General features: G+C 33.1%; 1 protein-coding gene across 3 annotated transcripts in view; it reads left to right on the plus strand.

The window, feature by feature from the left end:
- Positions 1 to 16,326, plus strand: part of ADK (adenosine kinase) — a 413,194-nt gene that overhangs the window by 272,991 nt on the left and 123,877 nt on the right. For all 3 annotated transcript variants that reach the window (XM_006173420.3, XM_032491568.1, XM_006173421.3), the window contains one exon: positions 8,780 to 8,950. In XM_006173420.3, coding sequence (XP_006173482.1) covers positions 8,780 to 8,950 — 171 coding nt within the window. The remainder of the gene's footprint in view (positions 1 to 8,779; positions 8,951 to 16,326) is intronic.

Genomic DNA, 16,326 nt, shown 5'->3' on the forward strand with positions numbered 1-16,326 from the left:
GAAACTCTGCTTTGTCAGAATTCATATTTGATCCTCCCACTCCTACAAGGAAATACATTTTGTACTCTCTGAGAGATTTGCAAATCTTGTAGGACCCATTAAAAGGAAGAAAACGTGCTATGTGGTTTTTGTATTTGTTATTTTTGGCTTCTAATTTATTAATTCTCTCAACCCTGTTCTCTGACTAGTGTTACTATGGCACCTTCGTTATGTCATGAAAAACAGACTAATTATGTTCTTTAGAACAGACAACAGTAGTACATCTTGAAATACAGCATCTGGTACTCTGAGCCCTCCCTCATCAGTGCTAGTCAAGTTTGGTGGAGCTCTCTGGTTGTCCAAATATTTTTCTGTTACCATACATTCTCCTTTATTTTCTCTTTTGTTTCTATGGATAGTGGTTTATTCTTAACTCAAGTCACTGATCTCATATTTAGTTTGTTCTGTTTTTTAGCCGTCTGTCTACTTGAAGAAGTAATGAAGACTTACTCCCAGGTGTTCATCTGTTTTTATTCATGTTTATTGAGTTAAAATTCTCACTATTTATAAACATCTTTTGTTTATACTGAGATTTAATTCAAGTGAATCAAATATTTTTATCTTTTAAACAGTAATCAGAGACTAATCAAACCACTTTACCAGAATTTGAAAAATTAAAAAATATTAAAAATTATCCATAGTTTTTCTATTCAAACTTAACCATTTTTACTTTTGGAACATTGTCTTCCAGTTTTCTTTTCCTATTAATATAATATAGTTTATAACCTTGCTTTGTACACACTACTTGTGTATCTTACGTTTCACTTAACATTTATGTAGCATAAACAGTTTTTAGTCTGCCACTTAGTTTTCAGTCATTATTTTTTTATCTTCAAAGTATTCTCTAGAACAGCACTGTCCAATGGAAATACAATACAAGCCACAAAAATAGTTTAAAATTTTCTAGTAGCCACATTAAAAAAGTAAAATGAAATAGGTAAAATTAATGTTAATAATATATTTTATTTAACTTAAAATGTCTAAAATAGTTCTCATTTCAGTGTGTTACCATATAAAATTATTAATTGTATTTTTAACATTCTTTTTTCATCCTAAGTCTTTGAAATTGGTGTCTATGTTACATTTACAGTCAGCTCAGTCACTCAGTTGTCAACAGTTGAAATGTAACCCTTCCAAAATAATAAAATCGTGTTCAGCAGAAAAATATTTTGTACTGCTTTCATTTAAAAGATTTTAATTAAATTAAATTAAAACTTTGGTTCCACAGTCACACTAACCACATTGCATGTGTTCATTAGCTACATGTGGCTTCTTAAAATTAAATTAAAAATTCAGGTTTTCAGTTACATTAGCCACATTTTAAATTGTCAATAACCAGATTTAGAATACGTACACATGCTAATTCTTACTTGACTTTTCATTCCTCTGTTACATTGTTCCCAAGTTTTCAATGAAATAAATGATATACTGTTATGTTCCTAATTGTGTATTTTCCATATTTGGGATTATTTCCTTAATGTAGACTCTGAGTTATTGGGTCAAAGAGTGTTAATTTGTTTATAATTCCTCGTGTATTTTCAAATTATTTTCTGAAAAGCAGTGTCAGTTGCACTCCCACCAGCAGTATTAATGTATTACTTTCACCAGCCTTTCTCTACCATTGAGTTACTCATGCTTCTTTTTAAAATATTTTATGTATGTCATTTTTTAAATTGAAGTATAGTTTTATAATATTTATAATATATAAGTATATCTGAAAATATATACATTTCAGATATACAACACAGTGATTCTATTTTTAATAGATTATATTTCATTAACGTTATTACAAAATAATGGCTATCATTTCCCTGTGCTATACAATATATCCTTGTTGCTTATCTATTTTATACATAGTAGTTCATATCTCTTAGTCTCATACCCTTGTCTTGCCCTCCTTGCTTCTCTCTCCCCACTGGTAATCCCTAGTTTAGTGTCTATATCTGTATGTCTGTTTCTATTTTGTTATATATGATCATTTGTTTTGTTACTTTAGATTCTACAGGTAAATGATACCATGAAGCATTTGTCTTTCTCTTTCTGACTTATTTCACTAAGCCTAATACCCTCTGGGTCCATCCACATTGTTGCAAATGACAGGATTTCATTCCTTTTTATGGCTGAGTAGTATTTTATCATATACCTATGCCACATCTTCTTTATCCATTCGTTAGTTAATGACACTTAGGTTGCTTCCATGTCTTGGCTATTGTACATAGTGTTGCTGTGAACATTGGGGTGCATGTAGCTTTTCAAATTACTGTTTTCATTTTCTTCAGATATATGTATCCAGCACTGTAATTACTGGATCATATGGTAGTTCTATTTTCAGTTTTTTGAGGAACTTCCATACTGTTTTCCTCAGTGGCTGCGCCAAACTACATTCCCACTAGCAGTGTACAAGTGTTCCCTTTTCTCCACATCCTTGTCAATATTTGTGATTTGTAGGCTTTTTGATGATAGCTGTTTTGACAGGTGTGAGGTGATATCTCATTGTGTTTTGATTTGCATTTCTCTGATAGTTAGCAATGTTGAGCATCTTTTCATGTGCCTGTTGGCTATCTGTACATCTTGTTTGGAGAAATGTAAGAGTGTTTTGCATATTTTTCTTGTCTAGGAGTTTTATGGTTTCAGGACTTACATTTAGATCCTTAATCCATTTTGAGTTTCTTTTGTATATGGTATGAGGAAACGTTCTGATCTCATTCTTTTACATGTAACTATCCACTTTTTCCAGGAACACCTTTGAAGAGAGTGCCTTTCTGCATTGTATATTGTTGCTTCCTTTGTGGTAGATTAATTTACCATGGGCACGTGGGTTTATTTCTGGGCTCTGTATTCTATTGCATTGGTCTATGTGTCTGTTTTTGTGCCAGTATTTTACCGTTTTGATTACTTGTAGCTTTGTGGTATAGTCTGAAGTCAAGGAGCATGATCCCTCCAGCTTTGTTGCTCTGTACCTTCACATTGCTTTGGCAATTCAAAGTCTTTCAGGGTATAGGTCTTTAACCTCCTTGGTTAAGTTTATTTCTAGGTATTTTATTTTTGATACAATTTTAAATGAGATTGTTTTCTTGTGTTCTCTTTCTGATAGTTCATTATGAGTGTGTAGAAGAGCAACAGATTTCTGTGTATTATTTGTATCCTGCAACTTCACTGAATTCATTTATTAGTTCTATTAGCTTTTTGGTGGAGACTTTAGAGTTTTCTATATATAGTATTATGTCATTTGCAAATAGTGAGTTTTACTTCTTCCCTTCCAAATTGGATGACTTTTATTTCTTCTTCCTGTCTGATTGCTGTGGCTAGAACTTCCAGTACAGTGTTAAGTAAAAGTGGTGAGAATGGGCACCCTTATCTTGTTCCTGATTTTAGAGGAAAGGCTTTCAGCTTTTCACCGTTGGGTATGATGTTGCCTGTAGGTTTGTCATAAATAGTCTTTATTATGTTGAGATATGTTCCTTCTATGCCAACTCTGATGAGGGTTTTTATCATGAATGGACATTGAGTTTTGTCAAGTACTTTTCCTGGGTCTATTAAGATGATTTTTATCTTTTTGTTAATGTGTTTATCACACTGATTGATTTGTGACTATTGAATCACTTTTGCATCCCTGTAAATCATGCTGTATGATCTTCTTTGTATTTTGTTAAAGTTGATTTGCTAATATTTTGTTGAGGATTTTTGCATTTGTAGTCATCAGAAATACTGGCTTGCAATTCTTTTTTTTTTTTTTTTTTGTGGTGTCTTTGATTTTGGTCTCAGGGTAATGGTGGCTTTATAGAATAAATTTGGGAATATTCTATTCCCTGTTTTTTTGACAATACCATGTTGTTTCTTTAACTGCTAGAGAGGAATACTTGTCTCTTTATTTGCTAGTGTATTTTCCTTTCTCTTTTAATGGAATGCTTTTTCATGTTCCTGACTCATTTACCTATTGATATCCTAATGTTTGTTTAATTTTTAATTTATTTTTAAAGTTCTTCATAGAAGAAAGATATTAACCCTTTGTCATAGATGTTTTTCCTGGTCTTTTGCTAACTTTTTTTCCTCTCTTCTGGAATTGGAAGACAACCAACTGAAGGTTTTAATTTTTATGTAGCAAACCTTTAGATAATCTTCGCTGTCTAGGCTTGGAAGTTATTTCCACTCCAGAAATTTGATAATTGTTTCTATGTTTCTATTTCATTACAGATTGTGTATGTTTTTTAGAAAAGAAAAACAACTCTTTAATCAAACTGGAATTTTATGTGGTTCTGTATTTGTGAGAAAAGAAACGAAATTAAAAATTCTTAAACTTCAGTCAAATGCAGTGCTTACCCATCATTTATAGATGCACCTCAGTGAGTTACTGACCCACCCTTATGGCCACTGCATGTAAAATTTTATACATATGTGTATCTACATAGACCCAAATAGGTTAAAAATGCTGGTCTGAATGTTTCAAAACAATATAATATTTCTGCCCTGTTATATTCTGATCGGAGTATTAAACAAAAGGTTTTCCTGCCTCCCCATATCTTTGTGTATTCACAGTTCATAATTATAAGGCATGGTTACTCTATGCAACTTTATTTTCTTTTGAGTTAATATTCTTATATGTCCAAGAGTTATAAATTCCTAAACTTTACATAGGTATGTGTGTACCTTTGCATGCACACACATGTATATTCCTCAGTTGGAAATTATTTAAAAGAGTTTATGCTCTTAGTTAAGGACAATTAAAAAGAACCCTAAATGATCGCCCTAAATTGAGGTAAACAGTGGTAAAGAGGAAAAAAAAAAAACAGTTCCTTTTCTTTTAGTATTTTTAAACAGTTCAGTTACTTAGATTCTCCCATATTTAAACTACCCTGAGAAATCCTGAGAGTGGTTGAATGACAAATCTATTACTTGGGATTTCCAAGCTTTAAGTCTGGCTCTGCTAAAGTAGTTCTTCAACTCTACCTTGCTCTTTCCCCGTCCCTTCTACTCTTATCTTTTTGTGTTGTTTTGGTTTCCATTTTAATGGATAAAATTGTCTTACTTCACCCTCAATTCTGATTAATCTTGTCCAGCCTCTTACTGTTAGAACCTGCCTTGCTTGTGGGCGCTTGTCAGGCCAAAGAGTGGCAGGGTTAACTGTTGTGTTAACTGAAATCTGTGATTAGAAAATCACAAGATTTTGTTGATTATATAAAGTATTTTTCTAAACTATGGCTGTATAAACTATTGGCCTATTTTTATTACAAACCTGACACTTGAAAAAAATGTTATAGTGGCACTGTTTTTATTTTTGGTGATAAAGTAGTCTGGAATGTGTGGCCTAACAAAGGGTATAAATCTAGAAGAAAAATTATGATTGGCATCAATTTTTAGTCTTCACACTCAAACAGAGCACAAATCCTAAATTGTTTAAATGCTAAATATTTACCTAAAGAGAAACAAGAGATTATTCAAAAATGGAATTAATTTGAATTGTGAATTTGCCCTATTTAAAAGCTGATCTTTTCTTTGTATATTCTTTGTAAAATTCACAAAAGGAAGTTATACTGTCCACATCGCAATACTCTTTTGTTGCGTTTTAAAGTAAAACACACATACAACATACACACATTTGGAATGAGGCCTAATTTAGACTCAGGGGCATACTGTTCTATACTTTAAATTACAATCAGATGTATTTTAGCACAGATCACATTTTCAGTCTGAAGTTGGTGAGAAGCCTAATTATTTGACCAGGTTACTATTTATGTAGACCATTCTATGGCTGTCTGTGGTTAATCCACAGCTGGCAGAAAGCTAGCTCTGGGAGGTTTTTATTTCATGCTGAAACTGTTTGGGGAGAAATAAGGAGAGGGGGACCTTTAAACCCTCCTCATTAAATGAAAACTAAAAAGCAAGTACATACGTATTACTATGGAGACAAGATGCTGTATAAACTGTTCATTTTAGTTCTCCAAGTGACAGAAATAGCAAAGCAGCTTGGATGATCATAGTTTGCAAGTGACATAGTATTTGGTTAAAAAAGTAAAATGAAAACATTAAATAATTTTACGTAATACTAAGATCTGCTACTTTTAGAACAGTTGGATATCAGTAAAGAATTTGGATTAGAATTTTTAAATGATGACAAAATTTCATATTATTGTTTTTGGGAAACGTTTTTATTAGAATTTCATTAGCATTACTTTACCAAGAGACAATTATAGTTTAAAATTCTCTCTTAATATCTCAGGACTTATAAGAGCAATAACCCTTTCATACATGGATCCCAGAACACATGACTCCTGCCACAAAATTAATATTTTAGTATTTTAATATTCAGTTTGAAGTTTGAAAATAATGGAAAAAAATCTTGTTGTCTCTTTAAATTTTTTGAGTTTGCATGATGGAAGTGGTTAGTCCTTCAGTTATAAGTGAATCTTTCAATAGCTTTCTTAAATAACTTTTAAAATAAGTTTCTTTTATATTTGAAGGTTATTTCTCACGTTTATAAGCGAGCTCTTCCCTTCTGGTTCCCATTGTTCTCACTTCCTCTGGTCCCTTGCTCTGTTTAATGATCTCCTCTCCGCACCTCCCCCACCCCCACTTCATTCTTCTGTTTCTCTACTAGATCCTTTTCATTGAAAAGCAAAAATGCTCGAATTTTCTCCCTCCTAAAAACAACTCCCCTACTCTACTTCTCTCACTAAAAATATCTTTCTCTTGTTTTCTTCTCTATTGTCTATTCAAAGTAAGGACGTTATCTCTGGAGTCATTTGAATTCAAGCCCTATCACATATAAGCTGTATGACCTGGGAAGCGTTTCTTGACTTTCCTATCTTGCCTTCTTTTAATAACGGTATCTACCTCATAGGTTTGACGTAAGGAAAAAGTGATGAATAAGTTGAATATACATAGAGCTTTGCCTGAAATGTAAGAACTGCTCAGCAAATCAGATGCTTCTATTATTATTCAATGATAAAGGTCCCTAAATAATTTATAATCCTTACCCTTACTTTCTCACCATTTTTTTTAACTCTCTGACTTTACCTTGATACCATAAGTACTTTCTCCTAATCATCAAATCCTGTGATTTTTTACTCAGTCCTTCTTCTCTTGCCATTTGCCTTCCTCTTGGACTCTCCTTTACTTTTTCTCTTTCCACTCTTCCCTGGTTTTTGTTTCTCCCAATTCTGTCCTTTGCCCTCTTGTTTTTCTTCATTCTCTTTCTTGGTAATTACAACTCCCCTTTTACCGTCACCTTCTTCCACAGCCTTTCTCCTGAGTCCAACTTTCTGATAAATATTTGGAGGTCCCTTAACATCTCAAACGTAGTGTGATCACAACTACAGACTTTCTTTTATGTCTAAGCCAGGTTTTCGTCTGGGTTTTTCTGTTTCTCTTAATTGTAGAACCAGATTCAAAATCTTAGTAATCTTTGGACTCTTTTCTCCTTTGTTTCCCACATCTTAAACAGGTACTAAGTGCAGTATGTAATACTCCCAGTATTGTTTCCTTACACAGAGCCACATGCAGGCTTTTATTGACTGTTGCTGTCCAGATTAACCTTCCTCTGAATTCTTCTATAAGCTTGTTATTCTTTTCTTACAAGGAAAACTTCATTACCCATCATTCATCCCCACCCCACCTAATAGACTCCTGACCCGCCACTCAGGGTCCTTTGTGTACTTAACTCAGCTGACCTTTCAAATTTTATCTTCCTTTGCTCTTTGTGTGCTCCATCATTCACTTGTGCACCATCTAAACTAAATCCCTAGGTGGAGGTTATAGCTCAGTGTTAGAGCAGGTGCTTAGCATGCACAAAGTCCTCGGTTCAATCCCTAGTACCTCCATTAAATAAATATAACTAATTACCTCCCCCCAAAAATAAAATTTTTTAAAATGAAATAAACTAAATTCTTATATAAGCATCCATGTCTTTGTTTATACTTTCTTTCATCTAGAAAGCACATATATGTATATTTTTTAAAGACTTTTACTAATGTTTAAGATATAGGTAAATGGCATTTTAAAAGATAGCTTTCCTCAATGAAATTTTAATTAAAATATTTTTCTGTTTCCTTACTGAATTATTTTCTCATTATTTGAAAATTCTAATTCAGAATCTTCCTTAAAAATTCAGTAATAGGGGAGAGGATATAGCTCAGTGGTAGACTGCATGACTGGGTCCTGGGTTCAGTCCCCAGGGTTCAATCCCCGCCATTTAAATCAGTCAATCAATCAATCAGTCTATCAGATTACCTTCTCCTCCACACCCCCCCTAAAAAATTTTTTTAATTCAATATAGATGTCTCATAAAGTAACAAGCTATGATATTAGTAAGCTAATTGCATTTTTAAGTAAATACCAAGTCACTTATAAGAATCTAAACTATTTGTAAGGAGCTATAAAGATCCAATCTGCCTTTGTTACTATTACTCTAATTTAAAAGTAATTATTGTCCTGAATGAAACGTTTCGAATACTTTTTTAATGTAGATTCCGAGAAATCTTTCAGTTTTGAGTATAGCAATCTAATATGAAATAAATAACGTCCTATTCTCTGATATAATGGCACACATCAAGCATACAGTACTCAAATGATAAACTTCTCTCCCAATCAAATGCTGCTGTTTTTTGCGTTGCATCTTATAACTGTATTATTAAAGTTTATGTTATGTGGGCTTTTGTATTTTGTGTAGATTTCTTTTACTCTCACTGAGAGTGACTCTGTGGAGATTGCGCTTCTGATTTCCTTCCTTTTTTTCTTTATCCAGGGTTTTTTTCTCACAGTTTCCCCGGAGTCCGTATTAAAAGTGGCCCGCCATGCTTCTGAAAATAACAGAATTTTCACTTTGAATCTGTCTGCACCATTTATTAGTCAGTTCTTCAAAGAACCGTTGATGAAAGTTATGCCTTATGTTGACATACTTTTTGGAAATGAGACGGTGAGTTACTTTTTTTATAAAACTACCTGGTTGTTTTGGTTTCTGGTTTGTGCATATGTTTAGAAATATATAAAAAACCTAAATATTCGCGTAAAATTCTTGAGAATTACATAGTAAAACTGCCTCAATTTAGACCACTCTACCTCAGTATTTTCAATATTTCCTTCAGAATATACTAACTTCTTATATAGTAAAAAATTGGTCTTTTAAAGAGTTAGGTCATTGAGGCTTATAATTTACATATAGTAAAATTCACTCTTCTTATTGTACATTTCTGTGAGTTTTTGTTTGCAAATACTTACTTGTCATGTGCCTGTGACCACAAGCAAGATAAAAAACATTTTCATCACCTCTTTCAGTCAACCCTTTGCCTCCTCCTTAGCTCTTGACATCAACTAATTTGTTTTCTGACCAGGAAAATAATGTTTTTCTTATGAAATTTTTATGAATTAAGGTAAGAGACATCTAACTAAAATTAATGTTTCATGAAGTTAAGTACCTCTTCAAAGTCTGAGTCTAACTTAACTTAATAAGGTATGAGTAAAATGTTGGATTATTGTGATTTGTATTAAATTTCTTTATTAATAGTATCATTTTTCCTAATATTTGTATGTTGTATTTGAAGGTGTTGAAGTGAAGGTTCATTTAAACTTTTGCAGCTGTTTCTTTTTACCAAGAATATACTTTCATTATAAATTAGTGGAAAATAACTTTTTTTGCTTATGTAACATTCATGGCTTCTTTCTAACCAGTAGACTTTAAAAATCCATGAAATAGGAAAAAAGAAAGAGAGAGACTTTTAGTGTATCTTCATGTGACCTGAGCAGTATCACTTGACTTGAATGCCATAGTCTTTATGTGTAAAGTGAAGGTGTTGTATTAATTATCCCAGAAGTCCTTTCTGATTCAAATTCTATGGTCCTAACATAGTTTGATTATGTTCACTGATTTTGTATCTAAATAAGGTAACTGTGATGTCTGCCTAGAGTAACATAAATTTTGAGCTGGAAATAGTTTATGAGTTATTTGTAAAAATAGTATGGTGTGAATATCTTTAAAGGCACTAACCAGTTGAAGAAAATGCTACATTCTTGATGATTCACAAAGTGACAAAATGGCAAGAAACAGTTGTAAAAACCATGATCTCCCAGGTATCTATCTGTTCAAATAGAAGTCTCATTTGACTAAAATCTTTTGTTTTACATTTTCCCTATTGCCAGTTTTATTTTCTGAAGGGTAAAGGAAGTACCTAGTAAAAGTCCTACTCTACCTCTTTAAATAACATCCTCAGTATGGTGGTCTGAGAATCATTAGGAGAAATTTATACTTGAACTCAGTTCTTTACAGTCAGGAAAAATCAGAATGGCAATACTTAATATATACTCTAGATTTTAAGAAGACAAACTTTAAAACTGTTTTAGTAGATAAATATTATTCCAAGGAATGAGATTTTAGATGTAAAGACAGCTTGAGAGGATTGAATACCATCAAAAATTCAATTCTGACTTTAGAATCTCAAATGACCTTAATTAAAAAGAAAATGAAGAGGAGCCAAAAAAAAAAAAAATTGCAGAGCACACAGAAGACTCTTTAATAAGAGCTCACATTTGTAAAACACATGTAAAAAAGATGGAAAGCATTTATATAACCAGGAAATAATGCTAAAGGTTTGGCAGAGACATAGGAGAATAGAAAAGAATAGAGGCCCAAGAATGATTACGTTTGCAGAAAATGCAGATGATATCAAAGTTGTCTTCAATTGTTTTGGGGAAAAAAATTCCAAAAGCACAATCAACAGAAAAAAAATTTGGACTATATCAAAATTGAAAAGTTTCGTACATCAAAGGGCATTATCAAGAAAGTGAAAAGACACCCCATGGATGAGAGAAAATATTTGCGAATAATATATCAGATAAGGGATTAATAACCAGAATATGTATCTCAACAATAAGAAAACAACTCAATCCAAAAATGGTGAAAGGACTTAAATAAGCATTTCTCCAAAGAAGATGTGCAGATGGCCAATAAGCACATGGTAAGATACTCACCATCACTAATAATTAGACAAGTACACATGAAACCAAAATGAGGTATTACTTGACACGCATTCGAATGGCTGTTGTCAAGAAATGGAAAATAACAAGTCCTGACAAGGATGCAGAGAAATTCCCTTGTGCATTGCTTATGGGAATATAAAATGGTGCAGCTGCTGTGAAAGACAGTTTGGTGGTTCCTCAAAAAGTTAAACATAGATATATTACCATATGATCCAGCAATTCAACTTCTAGGTATAACCCAGAAAACTTCAAATAATGAATTCAAATACTCATATTACCAGTGTTTAGCAGCATTATTTACAATAGCCAAAAATTGGAAACAAACCATGTGTTCTTCAGCAGATGAATAGATAAACAAAATTTGATATATACATACAAATTCTGATACATGGTACAACATGAATCAACCTTGAAAACATTGGGTCAAGTGAAATCAGCCAGAGACAAGCAGACAACTATTGGATTATCCTGTAAGAATTCCACTTACATAAATACCTAGAATAGTCAAATTCATAGAGGAAGACATCACATTTGTGGTTACCAGGCACTGGGGGAAAGAGAAAGTTGGGAGTTATTATTTAATGAGTACAAAGCTTCTATTTTGATGACAGAAAAGTTCTGGAAATGGATAGTGGTGATGACTGCACAGCATTGTGAGTATATTTAATGTCACTGAATTGAACACTTAAAATTATTAAAATAGTAAAATTATATTTTATATTTTACCACAGTTTTTTAAGAAATCATTGATTCTACAAATGACTAAAATTAAAGTTTGACTAGAACTTAGGCAGATTATTAAATTCTTTTTCCCTACCTAGAAAAGGAAGTAGTAAAATTACAAACTTCTTCATGGCTACAAGTCATGTCAGGATAACTTTTTACTTTTTTGGTATGATTGCTATTCATTTAAATTCATTTCAACAGATTCATAGTACCTGTTACGGCAGACCAATTAACAGTGGGAGTATGGTATATTTGAGACAATTTGTCATAATATGGATTATAGAATAATAAATATTAGATACAGGGCAGTTAGATATTTTTGATATTTTTATTGAGCCAATCTCAGAAAGTCTTCTGATAAATTAATAGACTTCTAGTGCTATGCCTCAGTGTTTACCCTGAGCTTTGCTCAAGTTAACTATCAATGATTCGGATAAAGCTGTATTTGCAGGTAATGCAAATGCAGAGAATGCAAATAATGAAACATGTTAACAAAAAGCAAGTACGTTGAATGTCAAAATGAGACTTTCAAAAATTGTCATAGAAATATCAGTTGAGTGATGAAATTTAATAAGGATAAATAACAGTGATACCATATATGATTATAAAAAGCAAGTATGGTGTTGTTTAATCTTATCTTTATCCCATTGTTCTCCTTGAATATTCTAGTAATCATAAACTATCTTCGGTTTTCTAGGGGAAAAGGGGACATTTTATTTCTAAATTGCGATGAGGTGTGAAATATGTTTCTCAGGGAATATATATAGGATTGTTTCATCTGTCTCCCCCTCCTCCCATCAAAAAAACTCCTCAGATCTACTGTGCTTGATTTAAATTCTCAAAATGTGAACACTTACCTAAAACCAAACACACTTGGGCTCTTATTTTCTGCCTTGATACCACTTTCCCTTTCATAGGATTGCATAATAGTAATGATGCTTTAAAGCTTGTCTGATAACCTCAATATATCCCCCCCCCCAAAAAAAAAAAAAAAAGGCCTTGTCCACCAAGGCTGTCTCTTTGCAGGTAATGAAGGACAGTGATCCTTGTGGGACAAGAAATAAATGAGATGACCCCTGTGATTACCCCAACTTACCGCTGGGAGAGAATTTCCAGGCCATTGCACAGAGAAGAACCCAAGTTGAGTCTCTTTGAATTAAGGAGCCAGAGCTGGAAGTTCAGGAAATCTAAAGCTAGACAGCTGCAGTTTGCAATTCATAGTACCAGAAAGGAAAGAGCTGCATAAGAGAGAACACAGGAAATCTGCAGAATCCCACCCAAGTTTTTCATCTGAGTACTGATCAGCACAAATGTGTGAGGAAACTAATGAAGGCTGGGAAAAGAACCGCCTGAAAAGATCTGAGGGAATCATCCTCAGAGTGCACACAGAGCCTGTAACCCTTCTTATTCTACTAGCCAGAGTAGATAACCTCATAATTCATGGGGCTTCAGATTGAGTAGTCAGAATACTATTGGGGCAAAATTAGTCTAGCGTGAAGCTCCTGTGGTCTCTTCCAATAATATTATCCCAATATGCATATGGTCCCCAACTTTGCAATGGTGTGAAAGCAATATGCATTCAGTAGAAACCTTACTTTGAATTTTCATATTTGATCTTTTCCCCAAGCTAGCATAATGCAGTACAATACCGTCTTGCTGCTGGGCAGTGGCAAAAGCCAGTGCTCCTAGTCAGCAACACAGCCTCGGCAGTAAACAACCCATACACTTAACAACCATTCTGTACGCGTACAACCGTTGTGCTTTTCACTTTTAGTACAGCAGTCAATAAATTACATGAGATATTCAAAACTTTACTATAATATAGGCTTTGTGTTAGATGGTTCGGCCTAACTATGGTCTAATGTAGGCATTCTAAGCATATTTAAGTGGGCTAGGCAAAGCTACGATGTTTGGTAGGTTAGCTGTATTAAATGCAGTTTTGACTTAATGATATTTTCAACTTGCGCTGGGTTTGTCTGGGCATTACATCATTGTAAGATGAGGAAGATCTGTATTTGACAGCTTTTATGTAATAGACAAATTCCTTGAAAGACATAAAGTACCAAAGCACACTCACAAAGAAATAGAAATAGAGACATACAGGTTATATATTACATAAATTGAATTTTAGTTAAAATCCTTCCCACACACGTACACAAAAAAAATCCCACAAGGGCCACTTTGCTTCAGTGTTAAATTCTACCACACATTTAAGGAATAAATAATACCAGTTCTACAGAAACTATCCCAGAAAAATGGAAGAGGAGGAAACACTACCAAAAGCAAACAGAGAATTACAAGAAAAGAAAATTATGGACCAAAATCCTTCATAAACAAAGATGTAAAAATTCTTAAGATAATTTTAGTAAATCAAATCCAGTAAATGCAAAAAGGATAATTCATCATGACCAGGACTATAGGATTGGTTTACCAATCAATATAATTCACAGTATAAATAGAAAACAAAAAGCATGATTATCATAACAGACACAGAAGAACACATTTATCAGAATTCAATATCCATTCCTGATAAAAAGCCCTCAGAGTACCAAGGATAGAAGGGAATTTCATCAACCCAGTACAGGACATTCACAAAAAAATGTACAGCTAACATCATACTTACTGATTAAAGACTCAATACATTCCTATAAAGTCAGGAACAAAGCAAGGATGTTCACCCTCTCCACATCTATTCAACACTGTACTCAAGGTTCTAGCCAGTGCCTTATTAAAGGCATGAAAAACACCCCCAGATTAGAAAGGAAGAAGAAAAACTGTCTCTCTTATCAAACACCATGATCATCTTTTTAGAAAGTCCTATGAAATCTACAAACAGCTGTTAAAAATAAGAGTTTAGCAAGGTTTTGGGATACAAGATAAACATACAAAAACCAGTTGTAATTCTACATGTTTTTCTACATGTAATTCTACAGCAAACACTCAGAAATTACTATTAACATTACCATAAAAATGTATAACATACTTTGGGATAAGTCTAATAAAATATACGCAAATCGTATATACTAAACACTACAAAATATTGAGAAAAATTTTTAGTGAACTAAGTAAATGGAGAGAGAGAGCATGGTCATTGATTTTAAGACTCTTGTTAATGTGTTGGTTCTCTTCAAGTTGGTCTGTGTATTCAACATATTTTAATAAAAATCCCAGCACACTTTTTGTTTGTTTTGTAGAAGTCAACAAGCTTATTCTAAAGTTAATATAAAGAAACACTGGACTAGAGTAGCCAAACCAACTTTTGAAAAAAGAATCAGAGGACCTACACTACATGGTTCAAGACTTACTATAAAGCTACAGTAATCAATACAATGTGGCATTGGCTTAAAGATAGACAAATAGATCGGCAGACAAATAGATCCATGGAACAGAAGAGATAGTTCAGAGATAGACCAACAATGATTTTTTTTAACAAAGTTTCAGAAGCCATTCTATGGAGAATAGTCTTTTTAACAAATCTTGCTGTAGCAATTAAATATCCATATCCAAAAAAGCAAGCTTCAATCCATACAACAGAAAACTGTGCAGCTATTTGAATGTCCAACATTTAAAAGTTTGACCATACCAAATATTTGCAGGTTATGGAGCTAGTAAAACTGTCACATACTCCTTGCGGGAATGCAAAATGATAATTTTTTGAAAAACAGTTTCCCTGTTTCATACTAAGTTATATATGCACCCAACATGTGACTTAGCTATCCTTCTCCTGGCTGTTCACCCAAGAGAAATGAAAGCATATGTCTATGTAAACACAAAGACAAATGCTTATAGGAAGTTTTACCTGTAATACCCAAAGTCTGGAAACAACTCAATATCCATCAACCTGTGGATGGATAAGCAAATTGTGATATAGCCATATATTAGAATACGGCTCAACTGTTTTAAAAAATGAACTATTTATTTTTGCATCAAAATGGATATATCTCAGAATACTTAACGCTGGGTGAAAGATGAGCTGCCTGACAAAAAGTACATTCTGTGTGACTCCATTCAAATTCCAGAAAACGCAAACTATAGCGACAGAAAGCAGATCCATCATTGGGCTGCAAGGCAGTGATCACAAATGGACAAGACAGAACTTTTGGACATAATGGATGTGTTCCTTATCTTGATCGTGATTGTGGTTTCAGAAGTTGTTATGTGTGTCACAGCTTATCTAATTAGATGCTTTAATTTGTGCAGATTATTGTATGTGAATTATACCTTAAAGCTATTTTAGATGAATACGTACTATATGATTCCATTTATATAAGTTTACAAATGTGAAAATTAATCTAGAGTTTTCAAGTAAAAAGCTCCAAAGAACCAGTGTTAAAATGTAGTTGTGAAATAGGTGAGGGAAATTAAGAGATACCCCCTCACCAAGGAAGAACAATGAAGTGCCAAGTTCTTTTTTTTTTTTTTTTTTTTGTTCACCGTGTGTCAAATTTCTGTTATTTCCATGGAAGATCCCTTATATTTCAACAGCAATATCAAGCCAGAGAGAAGTGCTTTGATAATCCTGGGTTTTAATCTTGACGGTCTATTAAAATTATCATACCTTATCATTGAATAATGCTTTAAAGTTACATAGGG

Source organism: Camelus ferus, chromosome 11, assembly GCF_009834535.1.
Source record: "Camelus ferus isolate YT-003-E chromosome 11, BCGSAC_Cfer_1.0, whole genome shotgun sequence".
Classification (NCBI taxonomy): domain Eukaryota; kingdom Metazoa; phylum Chordata; class Mammalia; order Artiodactyla; family Camelidae; genus Camelus; species Camelus ferus.